This window comes from Cydia fagiglandana, chromosome 3 (assembly GCF_963556715.1).
Source record: "Cydia fagiglandana chromosome 3, ilCydFagi1.1, whole genome shotgun sequence".
NCBI lineage: Eukaryota > Metazoa > Arthropoda > Insecta > Lepidoptera > Tortricidae > Cydia > Cydia fagiglandana.
The window spans coordinates 13465654-13487730 of record NC_085934.1 but is presented as its reverse complement, the minus strand read 5'-3'; the positions used below and the strand labels follow the sequence as shown (position 1 = coordinate 13487730).

General features: G+C 36.4%; 1 protein-coding gene across 5 annotated transcripts in view; it reads right to left on the bottom strand.

Annotated features, from left to right (window-relative positions):
• Window positions 1-22077, bottom strand: part of LOC134680160 (agrin-like) — a 112470-nt gene that overhangs the window by 46164 nt on the left and 44229 nt on the right. The window contains exons 1-2 of one of the 5 annotated variants that reach the window (XR_010100432.1): window positions 21177-21446; window positions 9753-10601 (exon numbers count right to left, since the gene is read on the bottom strand). The exons of 1 other annotated variant lie outside the window; for it this stretch is intronic. Coding sequence is in view for 3 of the 4 variants with exons in the window: in XM_063539226.1 (XP_063395296.1) it covers window positions 9753-10542 (790 nt within the window). In the remaining variant the exon portion in view is untranslated. Of the gene's footprint in view, window positions 1-9752; window positions 10602-21176; window positions 21447-22077 lie in introns of those variants that run through there. 3 more of the 5 variants (XM_063539226.1, XM_063539225.1, XM_063539228.1) reach the window with 3 other exon arrangements.

The window sequence follows — 22077 nt, the reverse complement described above, 5'->3', positions numbered from 1 at the left end:
GCCATACATGGATGGATCGTATAATAATAATTTTCTATAGAATCCAATTAGTAAAATATCGGTCAACACAAACTTGAGATAAGTAACTATGTGATGTTTCCTATGATGTAAAAATCATAGTTGTAGTTTTGTTTATTTAATTTAAAGTAAACCGCTTTACAAAATTTTATGTCGATGTACCTATTTTAAGGGCAACGAACAAATAGTGTGAACATCGAGCAAGAAAACGTTTCAGGTATACCTATATACTCGTACCTACATAATACCTATATGATTATAAAGAGTTTACTACCGTTTACCTAAGTTAAATATAAATATTAAGAATAGCTAATTGCATATTTTTAAGAGCGCGCTCTCTGCAGGATGTAAATCATCTCAAAATGCATATTATTATTACAAAGTTTGAATTCCAAAGATAGAACTTGAATGTTCCGAGCATCAATTCGACGTTTCTAGGAATAAATGAGATCACGTATCGCTGGCTGTGTTGGCGTTCGCCCGTTGCCCGTCTATTTATTGGTATCAAAATTATTCATATTTCAAACTAAACAGACCATGTCTGGTTGGTTGGTAATGTTGGTATGTGTCTAAATTGCATATGTATTGTCTATTTTCTTTTATTTATATTCCCTTAGCTATGGATACCAATATATTATTTTATTTGGTTTTTCAATTATCTACACTACACACAACACTACACCTGCATTTCAATGCAACAAATTCGAAATTTTTTTTAAATAGTTATAGACTTAGAGAATATAATTATTATACTTGTGTCAGAAAACACTGTTTTATATAAATATAAAAAGTTTATTTCGTGTGAAGTTTTAACGAATAAATGTGACGTTCCACGGCAAAAGGTACCTTATGGCGGCTGGCGCTTACGTCGCATAGTGCCGTAATAATTTTCCCGTGGGACGTCACAAATAGTTATTTTTAGTAGATGTAACGCAATTGAAATTGAATTTATCATAACTCAATTTTTGAAGTGACAACTTCTTTAGCGGCTCTGTGCACCTTTTGTGATGGGGAAAAAATGTTAAACTGGCGACAGGTCACTTGACCGTAAGATTCGTAAGCCCAGGCGTGTCTCACTCCGAGATTTCGTCGCTTTGCTACAGGTAATTTTGGCTAATTTTGGCCAATAAGTAAAGGCCAATTTTGGGGTTTGCCATACGCGGCGCGTGGCGCTGTCGCCACCTAGCGGCCATATCTGTGCTGATCGTAACAGACGCGTTTTGTTAGATAGTGAGTCTTCTGTACCTAGTACTATTATTTATTCTGTGGTAAGACGTAAGAAGGATACGTGACCTGATCGAAGAACTGTTACAATGTCATTGACTTTTCACTACTGCCGGCACTCCCGGAGTGTAACGATTTGTTTTTTTATTTTATTTGGAAATAATACCTACTGGAGTCGAAAAGTTGTTATTATACGTGTTTTTGATTACGCACAAACTATATTCCAAGCTTTAACGCAGCGACTTTAAATAATACTTAAATAATTATTGCTTAGAAACAGAGACAATAAATATGGTTGAATACTTGTAACTAATTCTACGTATAAAATGCTGACTCCAATTTCATTCCAAACCTTCCGTGGTTAATAAATCAAATGAAGGCCTAAAATGTATGCCCAATCGACAGTTGGTAGGCCTGTATCACCAGTCGTCGGCAACGTCAAGGGTCTGCTAGGCTTCTTGGTAGAGTTGGGTTGGCAAGAATAGTGCCGCCAACCCACCACGCAAAATAGACGAAAGCAACCGCGAGAACCTATAACCTATAATCTATCACCAGACGTATTTTAAGCGAAATATTGTTGTTTTATCATTACTTTTCCGCGCAGACTGGGTGTCTACTTTGTTCTTGCATGGCTGTCACTCTTTATTTACGTTAATTAAAGCTTGTTTGTTGAACTTAGCGAGTTAATTTTCTGAAACACTACACAGCTAACAAATATGTGTTTTAGAATATACTCGTAAGTAGTCGTTAAATTACAGTCATTCCCTTTAGAAATGATGTGTGTGAGTATACCACTTGAAACCAGCTGTAGGTATATTAGAAATAAACAATATATTATTATTGTTTGAGGAAAACGTCTGCCCGGTATTTTAAATAATTACTCCTAATTTTACCACTATTCCCATTATTTAAATTAGTATAATAAATCGTTATAAATTCTGGTGTTAGCTTAAAAGTAAAAAAAAGTTTTTATGAAAAAGAATTCTTCAAATGATCGACGGTATTTCTGTTAATTAATACCTATTCAAAAGTGATAGAAATAACATTTCAAATATCTGCAAAATTAGTTTCCACGCTACAAATAGGTTAGCTGAATTCGAATTTAGATCCCAAATTACAAACTCATCAGTCTAGCCAGTAAATTTGCTCGCGTTGTAGGTACCACGTATAGTCTGGTGAGTTTTTTACTAGTGTAATTAATTTCACCCCGGGCTTAGCGGCAGGCGACTGGCTCCGCGAGTCACGATCAACTTTACCTTTTGAAGCGGAACGAGAATAGCTAATCGATTAATTTTCACGCCGTTTGAACAGAAAATCCTTATCCGGAATGCAGGGTCGAAATTTGGGTTCCGATATTTGAAACTTGGCTCGATTTGATTTCTGGGTTTTACGAAGCAGAAAATCCTAGTTAGGAATATTATATACCGACCTTCTCCCTATACCTACCTAATTTTTAGTACACTATACGAGTACGTATCTAACTTTGAAATATAATTTACATATATTTACAAACAATATATATACAGTGGTACAACTAAACGAAATTAATAACTAGCTTAAATCTAATAAAATAGGCCCCTGAGGCATTGTACCAAGGATGCTGGCGGCATTTCCCCGCTGTATCGCAATACTGATACGTTGTGCGAGGTAGCCGCCAGCTCTTCGGTCACCAGTTACGTCAACCAGACGCTTCGCGATTTCTGCGAACAACTTACGCGCGCTGGGACCCCATGGACCTAGAGTTTCAACTCCAAATGGTACAAAATGGTACTCTCTACCGAGGCTCTTATATTTGTTACGTTTTAGAATTTCGGCTTGAAATACTTCAAATGAATGGAAATAGAATCGAATGCCACTTTGATAACTAAACTACAATAGTCAATAACAATGACGAACCAATTCGAGTGGCGGCTTTACGAAGTCTTAAGAAGATTCTAAATCAATGGTTGCCAATTAGGATGCCGCCTTTCTCATCCAATTAGATGAGTTATGCCCATGTCTTACAGCATGTCCTATCGACAAATAAGAAAATTAACGAAATACTCTCATCAAGCAGCAAGTCCTTCATTTTATAACTTTGATACGGCTATATAACTTTCTTAAATTAGCTTGCTTACTTTTAATTTTTTATATTTGTAAACGTGTTCATATTTTGCGTCCATGTTCGCTAGACAAAACTGCAAGTTCATATTAAACATAAGAAGTAAAAAATAAAAATAATGGTGGGTTAAGTTAAAGGAATTTTACTTTTTTCCCCAGTTTCATGCCGCCAGGCAAGATCGCGTGCTTTCTATACTTATTCAAAATTGTATATAGCTTCCAAGCAACAATTCTGAGATTTACTCCAATCCACAGCAGGAAACTGAGCGAAATCGATTCATACAATGAACGAGTAGCAACCGTTGCAGCCGCAACAAATTGAAATTGATACCATCGGGCAGCACAGCGACCGGATATTACAAGTGTCAAGCGCAATCACGCACTTGCCCATAAGCGGCTCCCGGCCACCTGGCCACGTCCAGAGCTTTGTTAGCCGTAGCCCTGTCTCCTTCGCAAGTAATCTGTTGTGATCATTATCTGTTAGAAGTTTCACGAGGGGCGAAGTTCCGCGAATGATGTGACTCGACGTTACAGCTATACGTCCAATCAAAACAATGGACGCCAAGTTTCCTCGGCATTAATGAAGAGATTTATGATACCGGCTTTTCCGTTAGCTTATTAACAAGTTTATGACGAATTGGTAAAACTTAATTAATTTACTCGTGTTTGTATAACTTGTTTTTGTAAATTAAGTAATTATACAAAAATAAAATAACTAATTACTTAGTTTAAAATTTGATTACAAGACAATTATTTTATCCGTGTTTGTATAACTTGTTTTTGTAAAAGTTAAGTAGTTATACAGAAATAAAATAATTAATTACTTGGCTTAAAATGTGACCACAAGACAAATCATGATCATGCTGCCCAATGAAATGCCATCAGAGTTTGGAATAGCACAATAAAGTTTGTTTACAGTTTTTATCAGTTTGTAAACAAGTTAAATTGTTTACAGAAAAAAGTAACAGTAAACAACGCCAAGTGCATATTTATTGAAGTTTTTAGCTAGGCAATCGACGCTGACTGTTTTAGAAGTCATTTCAAGTATACACACTCCATACATTACATTTAGACATTATTCGATCGGAGTTTTACATCAATATTGTAGACTTATCTAGGTAAAATAGAACATTAAATAAAGAGAACAAGGCTATTCGTGACATTTTGTAAGTATCTGCGCCCTGCTTTAATAATGGATTTTTAGAAATGCATGTTCAGTGTGGGCACAAAGAAAAAGCCGCCGGTGTGTGAGGGGTAATTTTTCAGAACACAATAAACGATTTCAGGGTTCCATTGGGGCTAACTTCGTTACACGCTTACTCAACATAGACTTAAAACAGTTTATAGCTAGTAACAAAATGATTTTCTTTATCTGACTCTAACGAAACAACAGCAATTGTAAGTATTTACAATTTACAATAACTAGAACTCGAATTGGCCTGTAAGTTATGCAGAAACCGAATAGCGATGTCGTTCATTATTTAACTGCCGTGAGATGCATATAGAAAGGTTATCTCAAAATATGAGTAAGGATTCATTGCATTTCATCAATTATGTGATAGGGTATTTAGGGTATTTTTTTATACAAATGTTGTTCTGTGTTCACATAGCGGAATGATTTTATTCCGCTATATTTACCTACAAAAGTAATAAAGTTATAAAACATATTTAAGTGAGTCGACGGGAAATTGAAAAAGGAATTAAAATATGCCAAAATCAAAATATCGTATATGTGTTTACGATATTTTGATTTTGACATATTGTTTTTTTTTATTCGCACCGACGATATACCTACATAAACAAACATTTAAGGAGAATAAGCGTTACTTTGATAAAAAAGGCCAGTTACAGTAACTTTATTAAATTTCATTAACCATTCAACGGTCGCGCCGTCGGTTTCCGTCGGTACATAATTCAATACCCTTTGTTCGCATTTTTGTGACTGGGTGCTACATATTAAGGTAAAAAGCTGCGTGTCAGGAAGCCGTTAGTCATATTCATTATCGTCGTAGGAATTATAGCTTCATACTCAATTATTGTATAGCAGGACAACACGGTCGCGGGTGCGTGATTCATAAACTTTACCAAACCCGCCGTTGACGGCTGATAATCATTACCTACCCAATCGATTGGCTCCGATAATTTATATTTTAGTCTCGTAATATGTTTATGAAATAGAATTTAATAATTACGCTTTGATATCTTATTCTTAATAGCAGACTGTATATAACAAGATAGAGGATGTTCAGGAACAATTTAAATATTACCGTCAGAAAAACCGTTTTGAGTCAATTTACTCTAGGTCCAATACTAACCAAAATTTAACATTTTCGATTGAATTGGATATCCTTGCCTACGTATATAAGTGTAACTAGAACGGATTGGTAAGTACCTACTGAAACTCGTTGTTTAATTCCGAGTCCGTATAACGTTTAAATTGAGCAAATAATTGGCAAAAAACGGAACAAAACTAACTCGTTCAGCAGTTCGGACGTGGAAAATCGCCTGCCATTTGCATAGCGACTACGATTTTTCCAAACCTTAGTTACGTGTCACGAGAGCCGTTCTCGATCTAACATTGTATGCAGCGATCGGATTCGTTTAACACGTGACTGGACACCGGGCGTCGTTTAATAGCCTCGTATATGTAAAGGACAGGCGCGGTCTACGTCCAACCAATTTGCAATAAAACAATATGGCGCACCGCCCCAGTACACCCCGGCTTGCGGCGCGTCCTGCCAGCCTCTTCTTGTATTTTATATATAACCGGACTGCGGCCCCATTAGCCGCGACCCCGCTGTGTCACATTCCGAAATGTTATGTTACTCCCACCTAAAGCAAAGTTAATCCGCGTAGACAGAAATGTTGTGCCTTTTGTTATCCTGTTCGGCTTTTACGACACCCGCCGAAATGAAACGTGGAACGAGACACCGCAGAAGAATGCAAGCAAAACTAATTACCATGCAGTAAATTAGAACGGGATTAAAATAACTTTTAATGAACCCGTCCCTTTAATATTCATGAAAAGGTACATTTCTAATGATACCTCAGTGGGCATAATATTCTTACTTGGAAATTATTTAAATAATCTAAAATCTGACGGTTTTACCATGAAACTGAATACATTAGGCGCCCGAAATTAAAGGGATTATTTTTTGTTTGAAATACTTTACCCGTTCTCAAATTAAAAGTGACTTTCAGGATTTAATGAAGCTTTCAATATTAAGAGAGATTTTATCTCAAGTAGTACCTACCTAAAAATACTTAGTATATAATAAAAACGCAGAGCGGTAATTTTATTTAAATGAAGTATAAACTTAATATTGGATTGCAGAATTTGTAGATGTAGGTAACTTTAAGAATAATAATAATTCAGCCTATATACGTCCCACTGCTAGGCAAATGCCTCCTCTCATGCGCGAGAAGGCTTGGGCTATAGTCCCCACGCTAGCCCAAAGCGGATTGGGGACTTCACATAGACCTTTGAATTTCTTCGCAGATATATGAAGGTTTCCTCACGATGTTTTTCTTCACCGAAAAGCTAGTGGTAAGTATCAAATGATACCTATATCGTACATAAGTTCCGAAAAACTCATTGGTACGAGCCAAGATTTGAACCCGCGCCCTCCGGATTGAAAGTCAGAAAGTGGATATGAATCCACTCGGCCACCAGCGGTTCTGTACGTAACTTTACTTACCATAAATAAATATGGTCATTTAGTGATAAATTAAGGGTGTTCCGTACCATATAATAAGGAAAGTAAGGCCTATTTTGAATTTCATTAGTACGATTTCGGTCTCTTGTAATAAATATTTGGTTGGTATTTAAACCTAAAGTAAGCAATAAACATTTGATTTATTTAACTCGTCGGCTAAAAACGTATCGACAAGTCGAAAAAATAAATTTTGTTTAAGGTTATCTTGGAATGCTCATGTCTATAATGAATGTAGCCAAAATACTAAACTTTTATATGCACATTCAAACACATTTATATTATAAACTTCATGAACAACATTTTGTCATTTAAGTAAAAACTGATACAATATAACCGACTCTCGCCTAATTGGCCAATTGCCTTGACGTCCTTTTGTATCAGAATGAATTATTTTGTACAAATTAAACTACAATTCTATTCGTATTTGGAAACTACAAAGCGTTGGGACAAAACACAGTGTACCTTTAATCAAGTTTACCTTTACAAGTTCTTATTTTTTCCCACTCCCGAATCTGCCGCATGAATATTTAAAGCGGTTCCCTAATTCCAGTAGTTTCACCGCAATTTGAAAATCCAGCTCTGGGTGGCGGGCAGAGTGCCACTAAAATTAATGTTCTGCCAGAGAGAAAAACGAGCGCAGCCAACCTCGCCATAAACATACCGAGACAAAACTCGACTCGTCTAAATAAAATCCCGATTTGAAACAATAAATGCAGTTCTAAAACCATTCTAAGTGAGATCACTTTTTCCCGCCACTTCGCAATTATGTCATTTAGTGAAGAGGAATTAAATTAAAATCAATTGCCGCCTTACCATTCCGAGAACCTCTGCATAAGAATTTTCATTTTAATGCAATCATTTTTTTTCGTTTTTTAACGTCGTGCATTCGCTGAAAATTAAACTGCTCGGTGTGGTAAAGTGAGTTATTGTAACTTCACGAGTCAGCGTCTCGAAAAAACACTAATTTCACTTGTTTGGGAGAAATATGTTTTGCTGAATTTAGAAAATACTATCGTTGAGTCTAATACGACTGCCCATATTAGATGCAACTTTATATGCGGGTGTGTAATGATCGCTATAACAATAAATGATATATTTTCATTCGATATAACAACATATATGGTATAATTTTGAAAGATATATCACTAAGGTAATATAATCAACCATGTGTATACCAACAAGAGGAATAATTTTATATTGTATAGTTAAGGGTACATATAAAATAAATTTAATTTATATCTACCACGAGCACTAAGATTAAATTTATTTTATATCTACCACGTAGTTACAGGTAAAAGATCCAATCCACAAAAAGTTAAACAAAAGTTATGGCAGTTTAAAGTTTGAATCGGTATTCCTCTATACTGGTAGATATTTTTTATACTATGTGTTTGGATGAAAAACGAGCCAAATCGCCTTTTATATATGTATTTATACATACATTGTTCAGTTTCATGCAACATTTGTCGAGATATTTGACCAAATGTAGGGTTGGATCCTTTTCGTAAAAATACACTTTTCATGGACACTCCGTTTTTTTAAATTATGCAATAAGGATCCATTCAATAAAATTGGATAAAAAATCATAAATATATTATTATTTAAAACAATTGAACTAATTATTATGTATTATTTTACCATAAAAAAAGAAATTAGTTTTGCTAAACAGTAATAAACCTAATAATGATCACAAAATTTCTTAAAAATTACCTATTACCGTTTTAGTTTCAGAGTTCAAAATTAAAAAAAAAAACATAATTACTGTCTCACGATTAAATTTGTCAATGCGCAGCAACACTATGACACGAACAGTGTTGCAAGCTATCAAAAAGAGAACAAACAGATAGATAACAAAAAGATATCAAATGACTCAACCTATCTGCCGTTTTAATTTGGCAAACGATGTACCAAACACCCTGTATATAATAATGTTGCCAAAATGAAGAATAAGCAGAGTTACGGGCAGGGGCGAGTGATCCAATGAATAAGATAAGTAAGTAAACCTACAATTTAAACAAAATTACAGGGTTGGAAATCGATACCACTCATCCACGACAACGCACGATACTGATATTTTATGAGTCATGTTATGTGTTTCATTAAACATACATTTATATCATACCTAAAATTGAATTTAAACATTTCATCGTGTATAACAGCGCAAATTGTAACATTTAGAGAATCCAAGCGGTGATTTTCAGTGTATGCGCTCCATTTTAGTAACACATATTCGTGTATATTAATATTTGTGCCGATAAACACAGCCATCATACTACCACTAATGCTCTCGTTCCATGTTAATCCATTGCGCACGTAGGATTGCGCCAATAGTGGCGTTAATTGAATTAATCGCACTACGAACCGCACTTGCGCAATGCACGTACCTATTACCATTATTGGATTAGGTGTCTTATCCTTGTCACATCCTTAATAATCCATTAATATTCTTTTTTTTCTACATAATCCGAATTATGTATTTATCTTATTATTAATATGTATTAAAACTACAACAATAGCTCTGTCACACTGAAAGGAATCGTGCTATACTTACCTATTGCACTATTTGGGCATTCACAATGAATATGATCCGCCTCTTATGTATCGATTTTACTGTTACTTACACTGTGTATAACTTATAACCAAATCATATAAGTGAATAAGAAACTAAATTAAATTATGAGAAGAAATACTTACAGTTATTAGTTAATAAGAACCCTGTTGACACGCCCAACAAGACTAGAAAAAACAGCAGTAAAAGGACAATTAAAGCCGGTCTACAATAATGTATCCAGCAATAGTCCTCGGAGTTAGCGGCAGGCGCATTAGAAGTCCACACACAGCACTTGCCACAAGTGTTCTCGTGTCCGGCCGTCGCCCGCACCACGGCACTGTTTCCCTGCTGGTTCACTATCACACCCTGTGTCGGGGCTTCGCTGCCTTGCCCGTACGCCGCATTCTTCTCGGACAACCGCGCGAATCCGGAGCTGTCATCGTCCTGCGGGTTTCCATACACTCCATATGAAGCTACCATATCGACACCCGACAACGATCTCGTTGTTTCTGCTCTAGTATTATCCGCCACGTCGTTATTGTCAGTGCTCGGCCAACATTCACAGGAGCAGCGGTCTTCTTTCCGCCTCTGTCGTGCCTGTGATGCATCGGCTCTTCTGATAGGAACATCAGCTTTCTTCTCCTCCTCTTTCTTAATTTTGGCATCTTGAGGGGTTGTATCATGATTTATTTCGTAACTCGGTTGTAAGTTTTTGTGATTTTCTATATACCAATGCCTCTCTTCAGCTCGGAGTGTGGTGTCGTTATTGCCTTCGTATACATCAGCGTAATTGGATAGCGGATGCGAAGAAGGGCTGTAGAGAGGGCCGACTGCAAGCTGTCCATAGCCCCGATCGTACTGAGGAGGTCGGTTGACAGTCGGATAGTAGGCAGTGGATGAAGGCACGGTATAATCGTAGCCCGGCCTGTTCATGTTTAACGTTTAACCGCCTCATTTGAACTTATGTTTTATGACATCCTCCATGATTATCACTGTGAGGAGAGAAATAATTTCTTAGACTTATATCGACCGGGATTGAACCGTGATTACCATTTACAAAATGTAATAATCACGGTTCATATCCCGGTCGATATAAGTATAGTGAAACTAACCGTGAATCATTCAAAACTGAAACAATTTCTTGTTATGTAATGATGCTATTTACGCTCAAGTTGAGTTATTTAAAAAGTTTCTGTTGTACAACCTAGCGTACGTCTACCCAATACATCATACGTGGACTGTAACGCGTCGGAAGAGATTGTAAGTTTGCAGATAAACTTGGTTGATTTTGTTAGGTGTTACATTCGCCGACGGAAAGTTATACAGTAGAATACACATCTGTTTATCTCAATTACCTCTCTTGTTCGACGGTGGTATTTATCTTTTGTGTTACGACAAGCGCGCGCCGCCGCCCGTGCGCACAACGCAGACAAAGAAGTAGCGGCGTGGGTAAATAAACTCGCCTAACTTAAATTAACCGTTCTTATTTTCCTGATTTTGACACGTGAGAGTTATATAACTTCATTATAGAACCCTAACATGGCGAAGACTAAGAATTACGTATCAGGGAAAGTTTTGGATCCAATAATTGTCTTAATTTTCTCCATAGCCTGCGAGTACCTCGCCTACTTAATTAACGTTTGAGACTCACGACTCTAGTTACATTTCGCATAATGAGATATTTCTCGTTCCTTCCTAATTTAATATGTATTTAGAAAACAATTACCTAGTACGTACACTTCTCAAATAAATTACAAGTGTTAGTAAGTTAATTTATAACTTTATATTATTTTAAATTAATAAGTTAATCAATAAACTAATAGCACGTTAATACACGCATTCGTTTAGGCACGTCATCGACAGATGCTCAGAGATATTTGAATAACATCAAATAATTCATTCAAATTACTATTCCAACTACCTACAGTATTTTTGCAATAATTACACTCTGTGGTAGGTAATTAGCGATATTATATAACTAAAATGTCGATGTGGATGCATGAAAAGTAATTTTCACTGGAAGGTATAAATACGGACGGATACTACGTATCCCATGGACAGCCAAGAGGACAAACGTCTCTATCCTCCAACAGCTTGGGATCCAGACAAGGCTATCCATCACCTGTTTTAAAAGGATTCTTGGCCATTTTGGACACATAGCCCGCCGAGAACCTGACAACTTGGAGAAACTTGTAGTTGTTGGGAAAGTAGAAGGCAAGCGGCGACGTGGCAGATCTCCTGCTCGGTGGTCGGATCAGATCTCTACCCTTACAGGCCTCACAATAACAACCGTCATGAAGAAGGCCGAGAGCAGGGTGGAATGGAAGCGATTGGTGACAGAGGTCATTAGAAAATTTCAAGACGGACACGACCTTCAGCAATGAAGAAAACAACTAGAGAGAGAGGTATAAATAAACCTACGAAAAACTAGGGAACCACCGATAAAATCCTACGGGATTTCTGTCGAGTAACCTGTACGTATAATTCCTGAAATAAATATAATTCTATAATTGCATATTCGATAACTATCTCGTAAATTGATTAATTTGCAATATTATTACGACAATATTACGCTTGATTCGCCTGACGCGTAATACCAAAAGATTGTTGACCTTTCCAGTAAATCAGTGAAGCCCACAAATAAACGAGATAATCCGTTCCAATTAATTAAATTAAAAACAAACAAAAGCCATTAATAGGAGTTAAGGGACAACAATTTTAGCTCGTGACGGGAGCCACTCGAGGTAAATGCTTGCCTTCAAACAACGTCACGGGATGCTCAGTAAGAACGAATAGCGATTATAAGTATTCCTATAAGACTCCTTATTGTGTTTTTATTTATTATTATAAAACAGGTATATACGGTATATAGGATTATAATCAACATTTAGTTAAACATTGAAAAACACAATTTAGAATGTTAACCCTTATCTTGGCAAGGCTCAAAATATCTTAAATATACACATTTTTTTAGTTTTTTGTCACCTATTGAGCATACTAGACTATTAAAAAATAAGGGAAAAAATCCAGGTTTTTCCAGTTTCGGAAAATCATATGTATCATATTTGATACAATGCCAATTACTCTACAAAATAGTTATCTACTTTTTAGAAGAAAAATTTATTATTATTATTTGTATGTCTTTTCCATATCTCGGGACCATAGGGTCCCGGACCTTTGGGAGGCGTACGTGGGGCCGAAGCCAACAGCGCAGAGGCCCTTTAAGACACTTTAATCTAAAAGCAAGGGATACACGTGGCGGATACCATCCCCGAACGCACAATGTGATACATCCGGAGATGGTCCCCGCCAGGTGCAAAGACTATTGCAGTGCAGCACTTTTGTGCTGCGATGGGAACTAAGGTCATGGGCTATAGATTTGAAAGTTGGATGGACTGGATAATGGGCTATGGGAGAGACTAGCGGACACCTGCCGTGACAATCAGTCTCAAAATTGTATCAGACAGGTGGTGACTCGCCAACTCATTGAGTGGGCCCCGCAATGGCCGCACGCACAGTGCGACAACAGGGCAACACTTTGGAGTGGCTGTAAGGTTGTCGAGAGGTGAGTCTGCGGTAGCCAGATCCCGGTAATCCGTTCAAGGGCCGCCGGCGTTATGACATTTTACACTTCCAACCTGGAGCATAGGTCCCGCTCTTGCGACTCCACTCTGGCCGGCCAATCAAGGCAAGCACAGAGGCGAGGGCCAGATGACAGGGCCCTCTGGAATAGGGGTCCGCGGTGTCGCCACTCACCGTCAGCTCGCCACAAGCTGCCCCCGCGGGGTTATTATTATTATTATTACGAGCCCATTGTGTCCCACTGCTGGGCAAAGGCCTCCCCCCTCTTCTTCCATTCTTCCCGATTTTGAGCTGCATCTGGCCAGTCTCTCAAAAAGGAGTCTAAGTTATCCCGCCATCGCCGACGAGGTCTGCCGCATCTCCGGTTCGACTCATGGGGCACCCACTCCGTGGTTATCTTGGCCCATAAGTCATTCGGCATGCGGCAGACATGACCAGCCCAGTCCCACTTTAACTTGGCCGCTTTTCGAGCTACATCTATTATTTGAGTTTTAGAGCGCAGCGTGGTGTTCCGGATGTGATCCATTAGTTTCACACCTAATATGCTGCGCTCCATAGCTCTCTGACAAACCCCGAGTTTGGACTTCTGAGCTTCCGTCAAAGACCAAGTTTGAGCACCATAGGTGAGGACTGGAAGTATACACATGTCCATGAGCCTACGTTTGAGAGACAGAGGTAGATCTCCCTTCATGAGGTGTTTCATGGACCAATAACTCTTCCAGGCGTTCTCGGTCCGTCTGTCGACCTCTTTTTCTTGTCGCGCCTGGAAAGAGACTATTTGGCCCAAATAAAGGTATTCATGGACATATGCAATGTGTTCTCCGAGAAGAAAAATTTAGTTTTAAATAAAAATAAAACATGTAATTCAACAGTAATTAGCATTTACTGCTAATTAAACGCAATCTAAAGCATCAGATGACTATTAAGCCTGTAAAAATAAATTATATCTACGAATACCTGATCACATGGGCGGAAAATTTGATCCCGTAAAGTTTCAAAAAAGTCGTCAGCAAAAAGTTGAGTAAAATATGAAAAGTAAACAAATAATTAAAAGTACTAAAAAATATTTTTTTTTTACTTTGGGGCCATTTTTGCCCTACACATATTTTTCCGTGCTACGGGCTACGGCGTAGCAATAATGCTACAGCGTACGAATATATAGTTAAATAACATCTAGTACTTTAAAAAATTTAAGTTTAATAACTAAATAATACAACAACTAATATTAAATAATTTAAGCATGTTTTGTAACCCCACAAAAATAAAAAAATAAAAAAAATCATGTAAAACTATTTTGACGATAACTTGGCAATGTATTAAATGTAATACGATCCTTTCGATATGTACATTTCTGAGTTCTTGGCAGTGTATCAAATATAATACTTAACAGTTTCATGTAAAGTTCTGTGTATTAAATGTTATTAAATTCGAAGGCATTGTAAATATGTATGCACTAAGAGACAGTAAAGATATCAAAATGTAGATTATGGAAAATATATACTAACATAAGAAATAAATGCAAAACTTCCAGTACGAACCGAAATCTATTGTTTCTGTGGCACCATGTTGATTATTACGAATTAATTTACAATGACACTCGTGTCCATTATTTTTTTCTATAAGTAAGGAGGGTAGCTCGATATATTGATGGCAGAATTATTTTGTTAGGTAATAAAGTGAACCTGCTAGATTTTTTTAAGTTCCATGTATCACGGGTGTTACGATGCCAAGATAAGGGTTAAAAATATATTAATTACTAGTCCTCAAGGCCTTCAACAAAATAGTATGTTGAGCATGCATTTTTCCATTTAAGCTTATTGTTATGAATAAAGATAGGTATAATAATATTCATTTGTTCTAATCTGTTGGTCTTATTATACACTCCTCGAAATCTGGAAACCATTAAAGTGTGAAAGCCTAAAACTTTATCTTGATGCCTCGCTAAGTGTTCAGAACAATTACTTAATTAGAGTCGGGATTCCTCACTTCGAGCCTAAGCCAGCTTTTCGTTCGACAAACTTCATTCTTTTATCGTCCTGATTGATTTCGGAGTTTTATAAAATGCCTAAGCCGGCCGCATCGCGCCAACCATGTTGACAGTTGATCCGATGGGCTTTATGAATAAGCCGTTTTATTAACGACTTGCCAAATATCAGGCTTTTCGAAATACGGGAATTTGGCAAATGGGCGTAAGCCGCTTTTGGCATTGTTTAATTTTTTCATGAAAACGGATATTTTTGACAGATTATTTTACGTTTATTGTTTTTAATTTCAATATTAACCTGATTTTAGAACGTAAGAAACTACTTTGTATTTATTTTGTCCCCTTAGTTGGAATAAACACCGCTTTCTCTAAAAAGAAATTTATAATTATTTCACGTTCAAATATCAATACAAAATAACTTGTATTTTATATAGTTTTATCGAGAATCATAAACTTTTTGATAAAATATTAATTAATATACTCAGCAATTCGCAAGGCTCTTCATCAAAAACGTCTTAACACTCTCAACGGAACTTATCTCAGTATTAAAGTATTATTTACGGGAAATCTTCAAGGAGTTTAATTGATCAAACTTTACTGGCTTTTAAACAAGAGTGATTAGTCCAAGTTTAACATCGATACCCGTGTTTAGATAAAATATTGTGTAAATAGTTCATAATGTTACTCCAACACAAATTCATTATAATATATCGAGGAGTGTGCAGTCAAACCCGATAAGTCAGGATATTTTGTTATTCAAATAAAAAATTAACGCACGTCACATATTGTTCTAATTAGAATGCAAAAATATCTTAACTTATTGGGTTTAACCGCTCATCCCCGCCTCGATATATGAACATTTTAACTGCAGTCCTGATGGCGATGAACGAACAGCTACTGACGAAACACTTATAGTAATAAATGAGGTCCTCTCAAGTTACCCAATGTTCCTTCGAGTGGTGCAAAGTGGCCCCTAACATTTAGTAATATGAACCGTTTAAGACCAAGGCAGGTTATCAACACCTTCAATCAATGATTTGCGGCCTGATTCGAACTTTAAGATACGTCAATTAATAAACCTAGAAACGATATGGATTAGATGACTGTGTCAGTGTCAAAAGTGACGTTTTTGTTTGAGGAAACGTCACATTTGACACTAACACATCTAATTCAAATCATTTCTAGATCTATTAATTGACGTATCTTAAAGTTCGAATCGGGCGGTTGGTTTCTTTCTCTCATTTGACTCATTTCGTAGCATTGCGCCGTAGCACGTAGCATTTTATGCTGTAGCAAAACACTTTGTAGCGTTTCAACTTCAACGCGATGTCTCGCATCATGGACAATTACAACCGGCCTGATTGGAACTTTAGGATACGCAAATTTTTGACGTACCTATCTTAAAGTTCGAAACAGGCTGTCTGTTAAAAAAATCTTTTCCTACTCGTCATTAAACATTTATTCCCTGAAATCTATAATCATTTCATATGTAGGTAATATAACTGGCCTCATTAGTACATGATTAAATTTGCAACTGTAAATTTGCAACAGTAATTTTGTTCCAATTTGGGGAATTAAAAAATTTAAAAATACGCTGGGTCCTTCCGTTTTCGAAGGAACGCTACAATTCCGATAAAGCACGTAATTTCCTGGCAGGGGGAGTTTATCAGCCCCAGTATTAGGTGTGTTCGTTTATCCATTCTGTTGAGGTAGGCTTGGGTTTCCTCTTTATAGTCATTTATAATTATATTATATATTTCAAACGGCATTAAATATAATAGCAGAAGCAATATAAGGAAAACTCTAAAAAAATCACGTTTCCTTTTATCAAGAGTTATTCACGTTAGGGGTGGTGACGTATTCCACGCCGCTGAAAGGAATGATTTTTGTTTTTAAATTTTATAATTTTAATGTATTATTTTTAATTGAATTTATTTGATATATAATTTTTAATGTAATTTAATTTATATACTCAACTTATATACGATTAAAGTACTAAACTAACATAAATTTTAATCGCAGTGTAAAGTAACAGAATATGAGCCGACAGACCTTAAATAAAAACTTTCAATTTCAATTATAGGTACATGTCAACAACACGGCATGTGTAGTTTGATTGGGATTGTATTGTATGTCTATACAATGTACTGATAGGTAGGTATCTGTCAATGATCATAGTAGGTACCTGAAACTCAAACTTGTAATCTAATGTAGCCAACCATCTAACTACTATAGAGTTACCGTCCGCCCACTATAATATTCACAAAAGATTGAACAAATCAAGTACCTTTACATTTCTCGCGGAGGTTCCCATATCCCCATAAAGTTCTTAATTATAGAGGTGTATTTATAGAGCAGTATATACCTACTCGTCACGGATTTAAAACAAAAATACGTTTACATCTGCTATAAGATTATGATGGAAACGAATCCTTTTTACCTTCACCTTAAAAATAGAAGTTTCAGTAGCATATCAGAGACGGAATCACTTGGAAACTTCAATCAAGATTAGTTTCACTTCGAGGGAATGAATCAAGGCCAACAGACCGCTAGGGCAAACGTAACTTAAGGTGCCGTAGGTTTAGCTGGAAGAGTTTTTTTTAAACGTAGAGTTTTTTCAGACATAATACAGTTGCCAAAAAAATATGAATAGCAGTCTTTCTCTGGTAACTTTATTGATTCGAAACCTGATTAAACAACTTTCTTTTCTTTCTTTTGAAGGTCTAAAGCACCATTGTTATTTTTTAATATTATTGCACAAAAGCAAAAAATATGAAAATTGCTACCAATAATGTGCAATTTTGTGTTGCCGTCATAGATATGAGGAAGTAAGGTTGCCGTCTTATGTCGACAGCCGTCTCACTCACGCACGCTGGGTGAGAGTAAGAGAAGAATCCCGTTCGACGTGTTGCCTCTCTATCGCACTTGTAAACGTGGTTGGCGGTAGGCCCTCTGAACTCACGGCGCCTTAAACCTTAAACCGAAACCTTGCTCATTCGTCCATAGTGTCACAGAGGAATGATCTATTTTAGATTCGAAAAAGCCAATTACTTTAGTCAGCAGATAAAATAATAAAATGTTTAAATGTATTTTTTGTTCTGCTTCACCGTTTAGGTTGTACCTATTCACTGGAATACGTTTCACAGAGCCACTCGGTTTATAAATAGCTTCATACTGATTAGTTGAGAATGTGTTATAGAGCAGCATAGTAACCATAGTCTAATAAAACATGGTCTTCTCTTTCCAGAGTGACACAAGCCTACGTCACAATACCATGGCCGCTATATATAGCGCTATCGCATATTATCATATAGCGCTGTCGCATGATGACGTAGGCTTGTGTCAGTCAGGTGACCTAGAAAAGACGGGAAGAGAGTACCAGGCGGAGTATATTATTATACCATGATAGTAACTATAAGTTTTATCCATTTTAATTCTAGGCCACTGCGAACCTATTACCACAATGCCAAGGATTGAACTGCGCACAAAATTAAAATAACAGCCGGATTCGAACTTAAAGATACGTTAATTGATAGATCTGGAAACGATATGGATTAGATGTAAGTGTCAAATGTGACGTTTCTTCAAACAAAAACGGCACTTTTGGCCCTGACACACCTAATTTATATCGATTCTAGATATATTAATTGACGTTTCTTATAGTTTGAATCGGACAGTTAGTAATTCGACTATACAATTTGTTTAAAAGGTACCTACTAGAGTTTACTGTACAGTCCTTACCTAATAGGATATACTATAATTAGGTGCAGATGCTGAAATTATGCATAGGTAGGTATATAACCCAACAAAAGGCGAGTCTTCTGCCAGGCGTATACAAGGCTTCGTACCAGGAGCTTAGTGTTCTACTTAATTCTCTCGAGATTTAATGAAAGCGTTTATTCAAAAGCTGTAGTTTTCTGAACTACAAAACTCATTAGATAAACGTATAAAAGAGGTAATGAGGTCAGTATTAAAATGATAAATTTTTGGGTATATCTTAAACATAGATTTATAACTTCTAACCCGGGTTATTCATAAAACTTTACGGACCTAATTTAGTTAAACTATGTTTTATTCCTTTCTTAGAAATACATAAAATTCAAATACGTCAAAATGGCAGATGGGACAAACGATTATTAGCTAATTGAGGTTTGTGGCGCGTTTATGAATAAGGGGGTAAATCTTCTAATAGAGCCGTCAAATCTTACAAAAAAACAAGCGTGATGTAAAGCTGTATTTTTGGTATGTTATTTGGGGTTCTTGGAGGAATGTGAATGTGATGTGTGTTTTGGAAGCAAAAAAAGTTGTTCTCCCTGCGTAATTTGCGGAAAATTTTGAACCTTTTTTCAGTTTTTGCCGTTGTTATTAAAAAAATTATGCATGGGCTTTAATAACTAGCTTAAATCTAAAGTAGGCCCTTGAAGAAACGTCACTTTTGACACTGACATATCTAAACCCCATATTATCGTATCTAAATATAATATTTGACGTATCTTAAAGTTTAAATCGGGTTAGGCATTTATTAACTCATTTAAATAATGTACGCACCTTTTACGTTTTATGTAGGAAGGTCGTTATATAATTTACAAAAGTGAATGGTAAGGTACAAAGGATTGGCCATTGAATAATTTGTTCAATAAATTATATAGGTATGTACGTAGTTACTTAACATTATTATAAGTATTCACATAAGTATTATAACTGTTTGCGATTATGTTCTATTTTATAGGGATCCGTAGTATTGTAACGGAAAGGCAATTATGGAAAATATTCATACCATTACGAGCATAGAATTTGACATTATTAGACATAATTTGTGTCCATCATCAGCCGCCCACGGATGAATATCAACATTATTTTTTCAACACTGATTATGTAGGTGTATCTACGTGAAATATCGACTAAGTAAATGTGGGAAATGTCAAAGTCACAATCGTTTCACGTAAACTAAATGTTTTTTCCACAAACATTCACATGTTTATTGGACGTCTGACTCGCGATTACTTTTTTTTCCTTTTTTTTCAGGGTTTAATTATATAAACATTATATTTCGTTAGTAGCCCAATCATTAGAAATTAGCTTTAAATGTTTTTTTAATACAGTTGCTCAAAAAGTGCTACTTTACGTAGCTGTTTAGCGTGCGGAAAGTTGGTTATCTCGAACTAGTGCTTTTTACTTTTCCAATTTTTTTAAATTTATACTTGTTCCAATTCACGACTACTTATTGATGAGTGTTAATATTAGTTTCCTTTAAACGTCGTAATCAGCATAAAAACCTACCGTTAATGTAAGAATACGAAAAATATTACATATTTCATATTTAATTACTTACCTCATCATCAATATAACACGTTTATTTTTTAATATTCAATATTGAAAATTCCGTTCTTAATAAGTTAACTGAATGGAACGGAATAGCTGCCAAACGCCCATAGATATAATATACTTAAAGACGACGTCTAACCGAGCTGTCACTTTTACCACTTTTGTTTAGTGTACGATTAACAATGTTTTTCTTATTTTTTCGCAACTGTATTAAAAAACGTCGTTCGATACACGTGCGGAAATGTCATTCTTCACTCGTCCCGAGTCTTGCCACTCGCCTGCGGCTCGTGGCAAGATATCTCGGTACTCGTGAAGTAATGACATACCTTCCGCACTAGCATCGAAATGTACTATTTCGCTATCTACGAAACGTTTTAGGTGTATAAGTACCTACGCATTGAACAAGTAGAGTTTGGAAACGACAGCTGACATAATTTAATTCCAAACTGTACCATGAAACTAAACTTCGCGAGAAAGTACGAAATGTTATTGTCTGAAGCAATAAATGCACCAGGCGGGGCAACACTGCAACTTTAGAAGCGTAGTCAGTTAGTAAAAACTTTTATTCATATCTGACGTTTTTATTTCTGTTGATGATTCGATAACCTAACTTGAGCGAAAAAGCATCATATACTTTATGCTTCGTTGTAACATCATTATAGTTAGGTGGACATACTTTACTGTCAACACAAACTGGTACGTTCTAATCATCGAAAGTAGGTGACAGACCACGTCAGGCAACAAGCCAGTGCACCCATATAAACGGAACTAACGCCTTCAGCACGGTACATCAAAACACATCCACGCCGCACTGAACACATGATTAGGCCCGCACAGTCCCAAATTCATATTTAGAATAGGTCAGTTCAAAATGTAAATAGTCCGTTGTGCGCGATCGCGATTGGTTGGTTATGGTTGAAGGCCGCAAGGACGTGGGGCGGCCGGGAGAGCGCGAGGCCGACTGGCACGGCTCGCGCGGGCCCCGCCCGCCCTCGCGCCGCTGCCTGTGTCACCGCCACTCTTACCCAAATCCAGACGACTTTTCATTAATGTTGTTATCGGCGTAAAACTTCGGACAAGTCAAACTCGGAGGCTAGGTACAGTTTTAATTAACTGCGCGTTAAATACACAAATAATTAGCTTTGATGACTGAAAGAATTTGAATAAACATCCATATATCATTACATTAAATGTTTACTGCTACTGCACTATAGCATGTATGTATTTACGTTTTAGTAAGTGGTCGTTCAATTACTGAATTGAAAACCTACCTTAAAAAATCAGCGTAGCACTATCGTAGCACATGTGGTACTCATACCTACGCTTATTTTTATTAATACACATAACAACACAGTACAGTTACCTAATCGTTCTTGAAACGTATTCATTTTAGAATATACATATTTATTCGGTTTGTTGTGTTTTATATAATTTAATCTTCGATAATATATTATAAGATGGTCACACTCTTATCTTTATAAAATTCATAGGTATAAGCAAGAATAAACTTTAGGTATTTCTTCACCGTTTAAAACTTAAGTACCTACCTACATACCTACCTAATATCATTAGTTTAA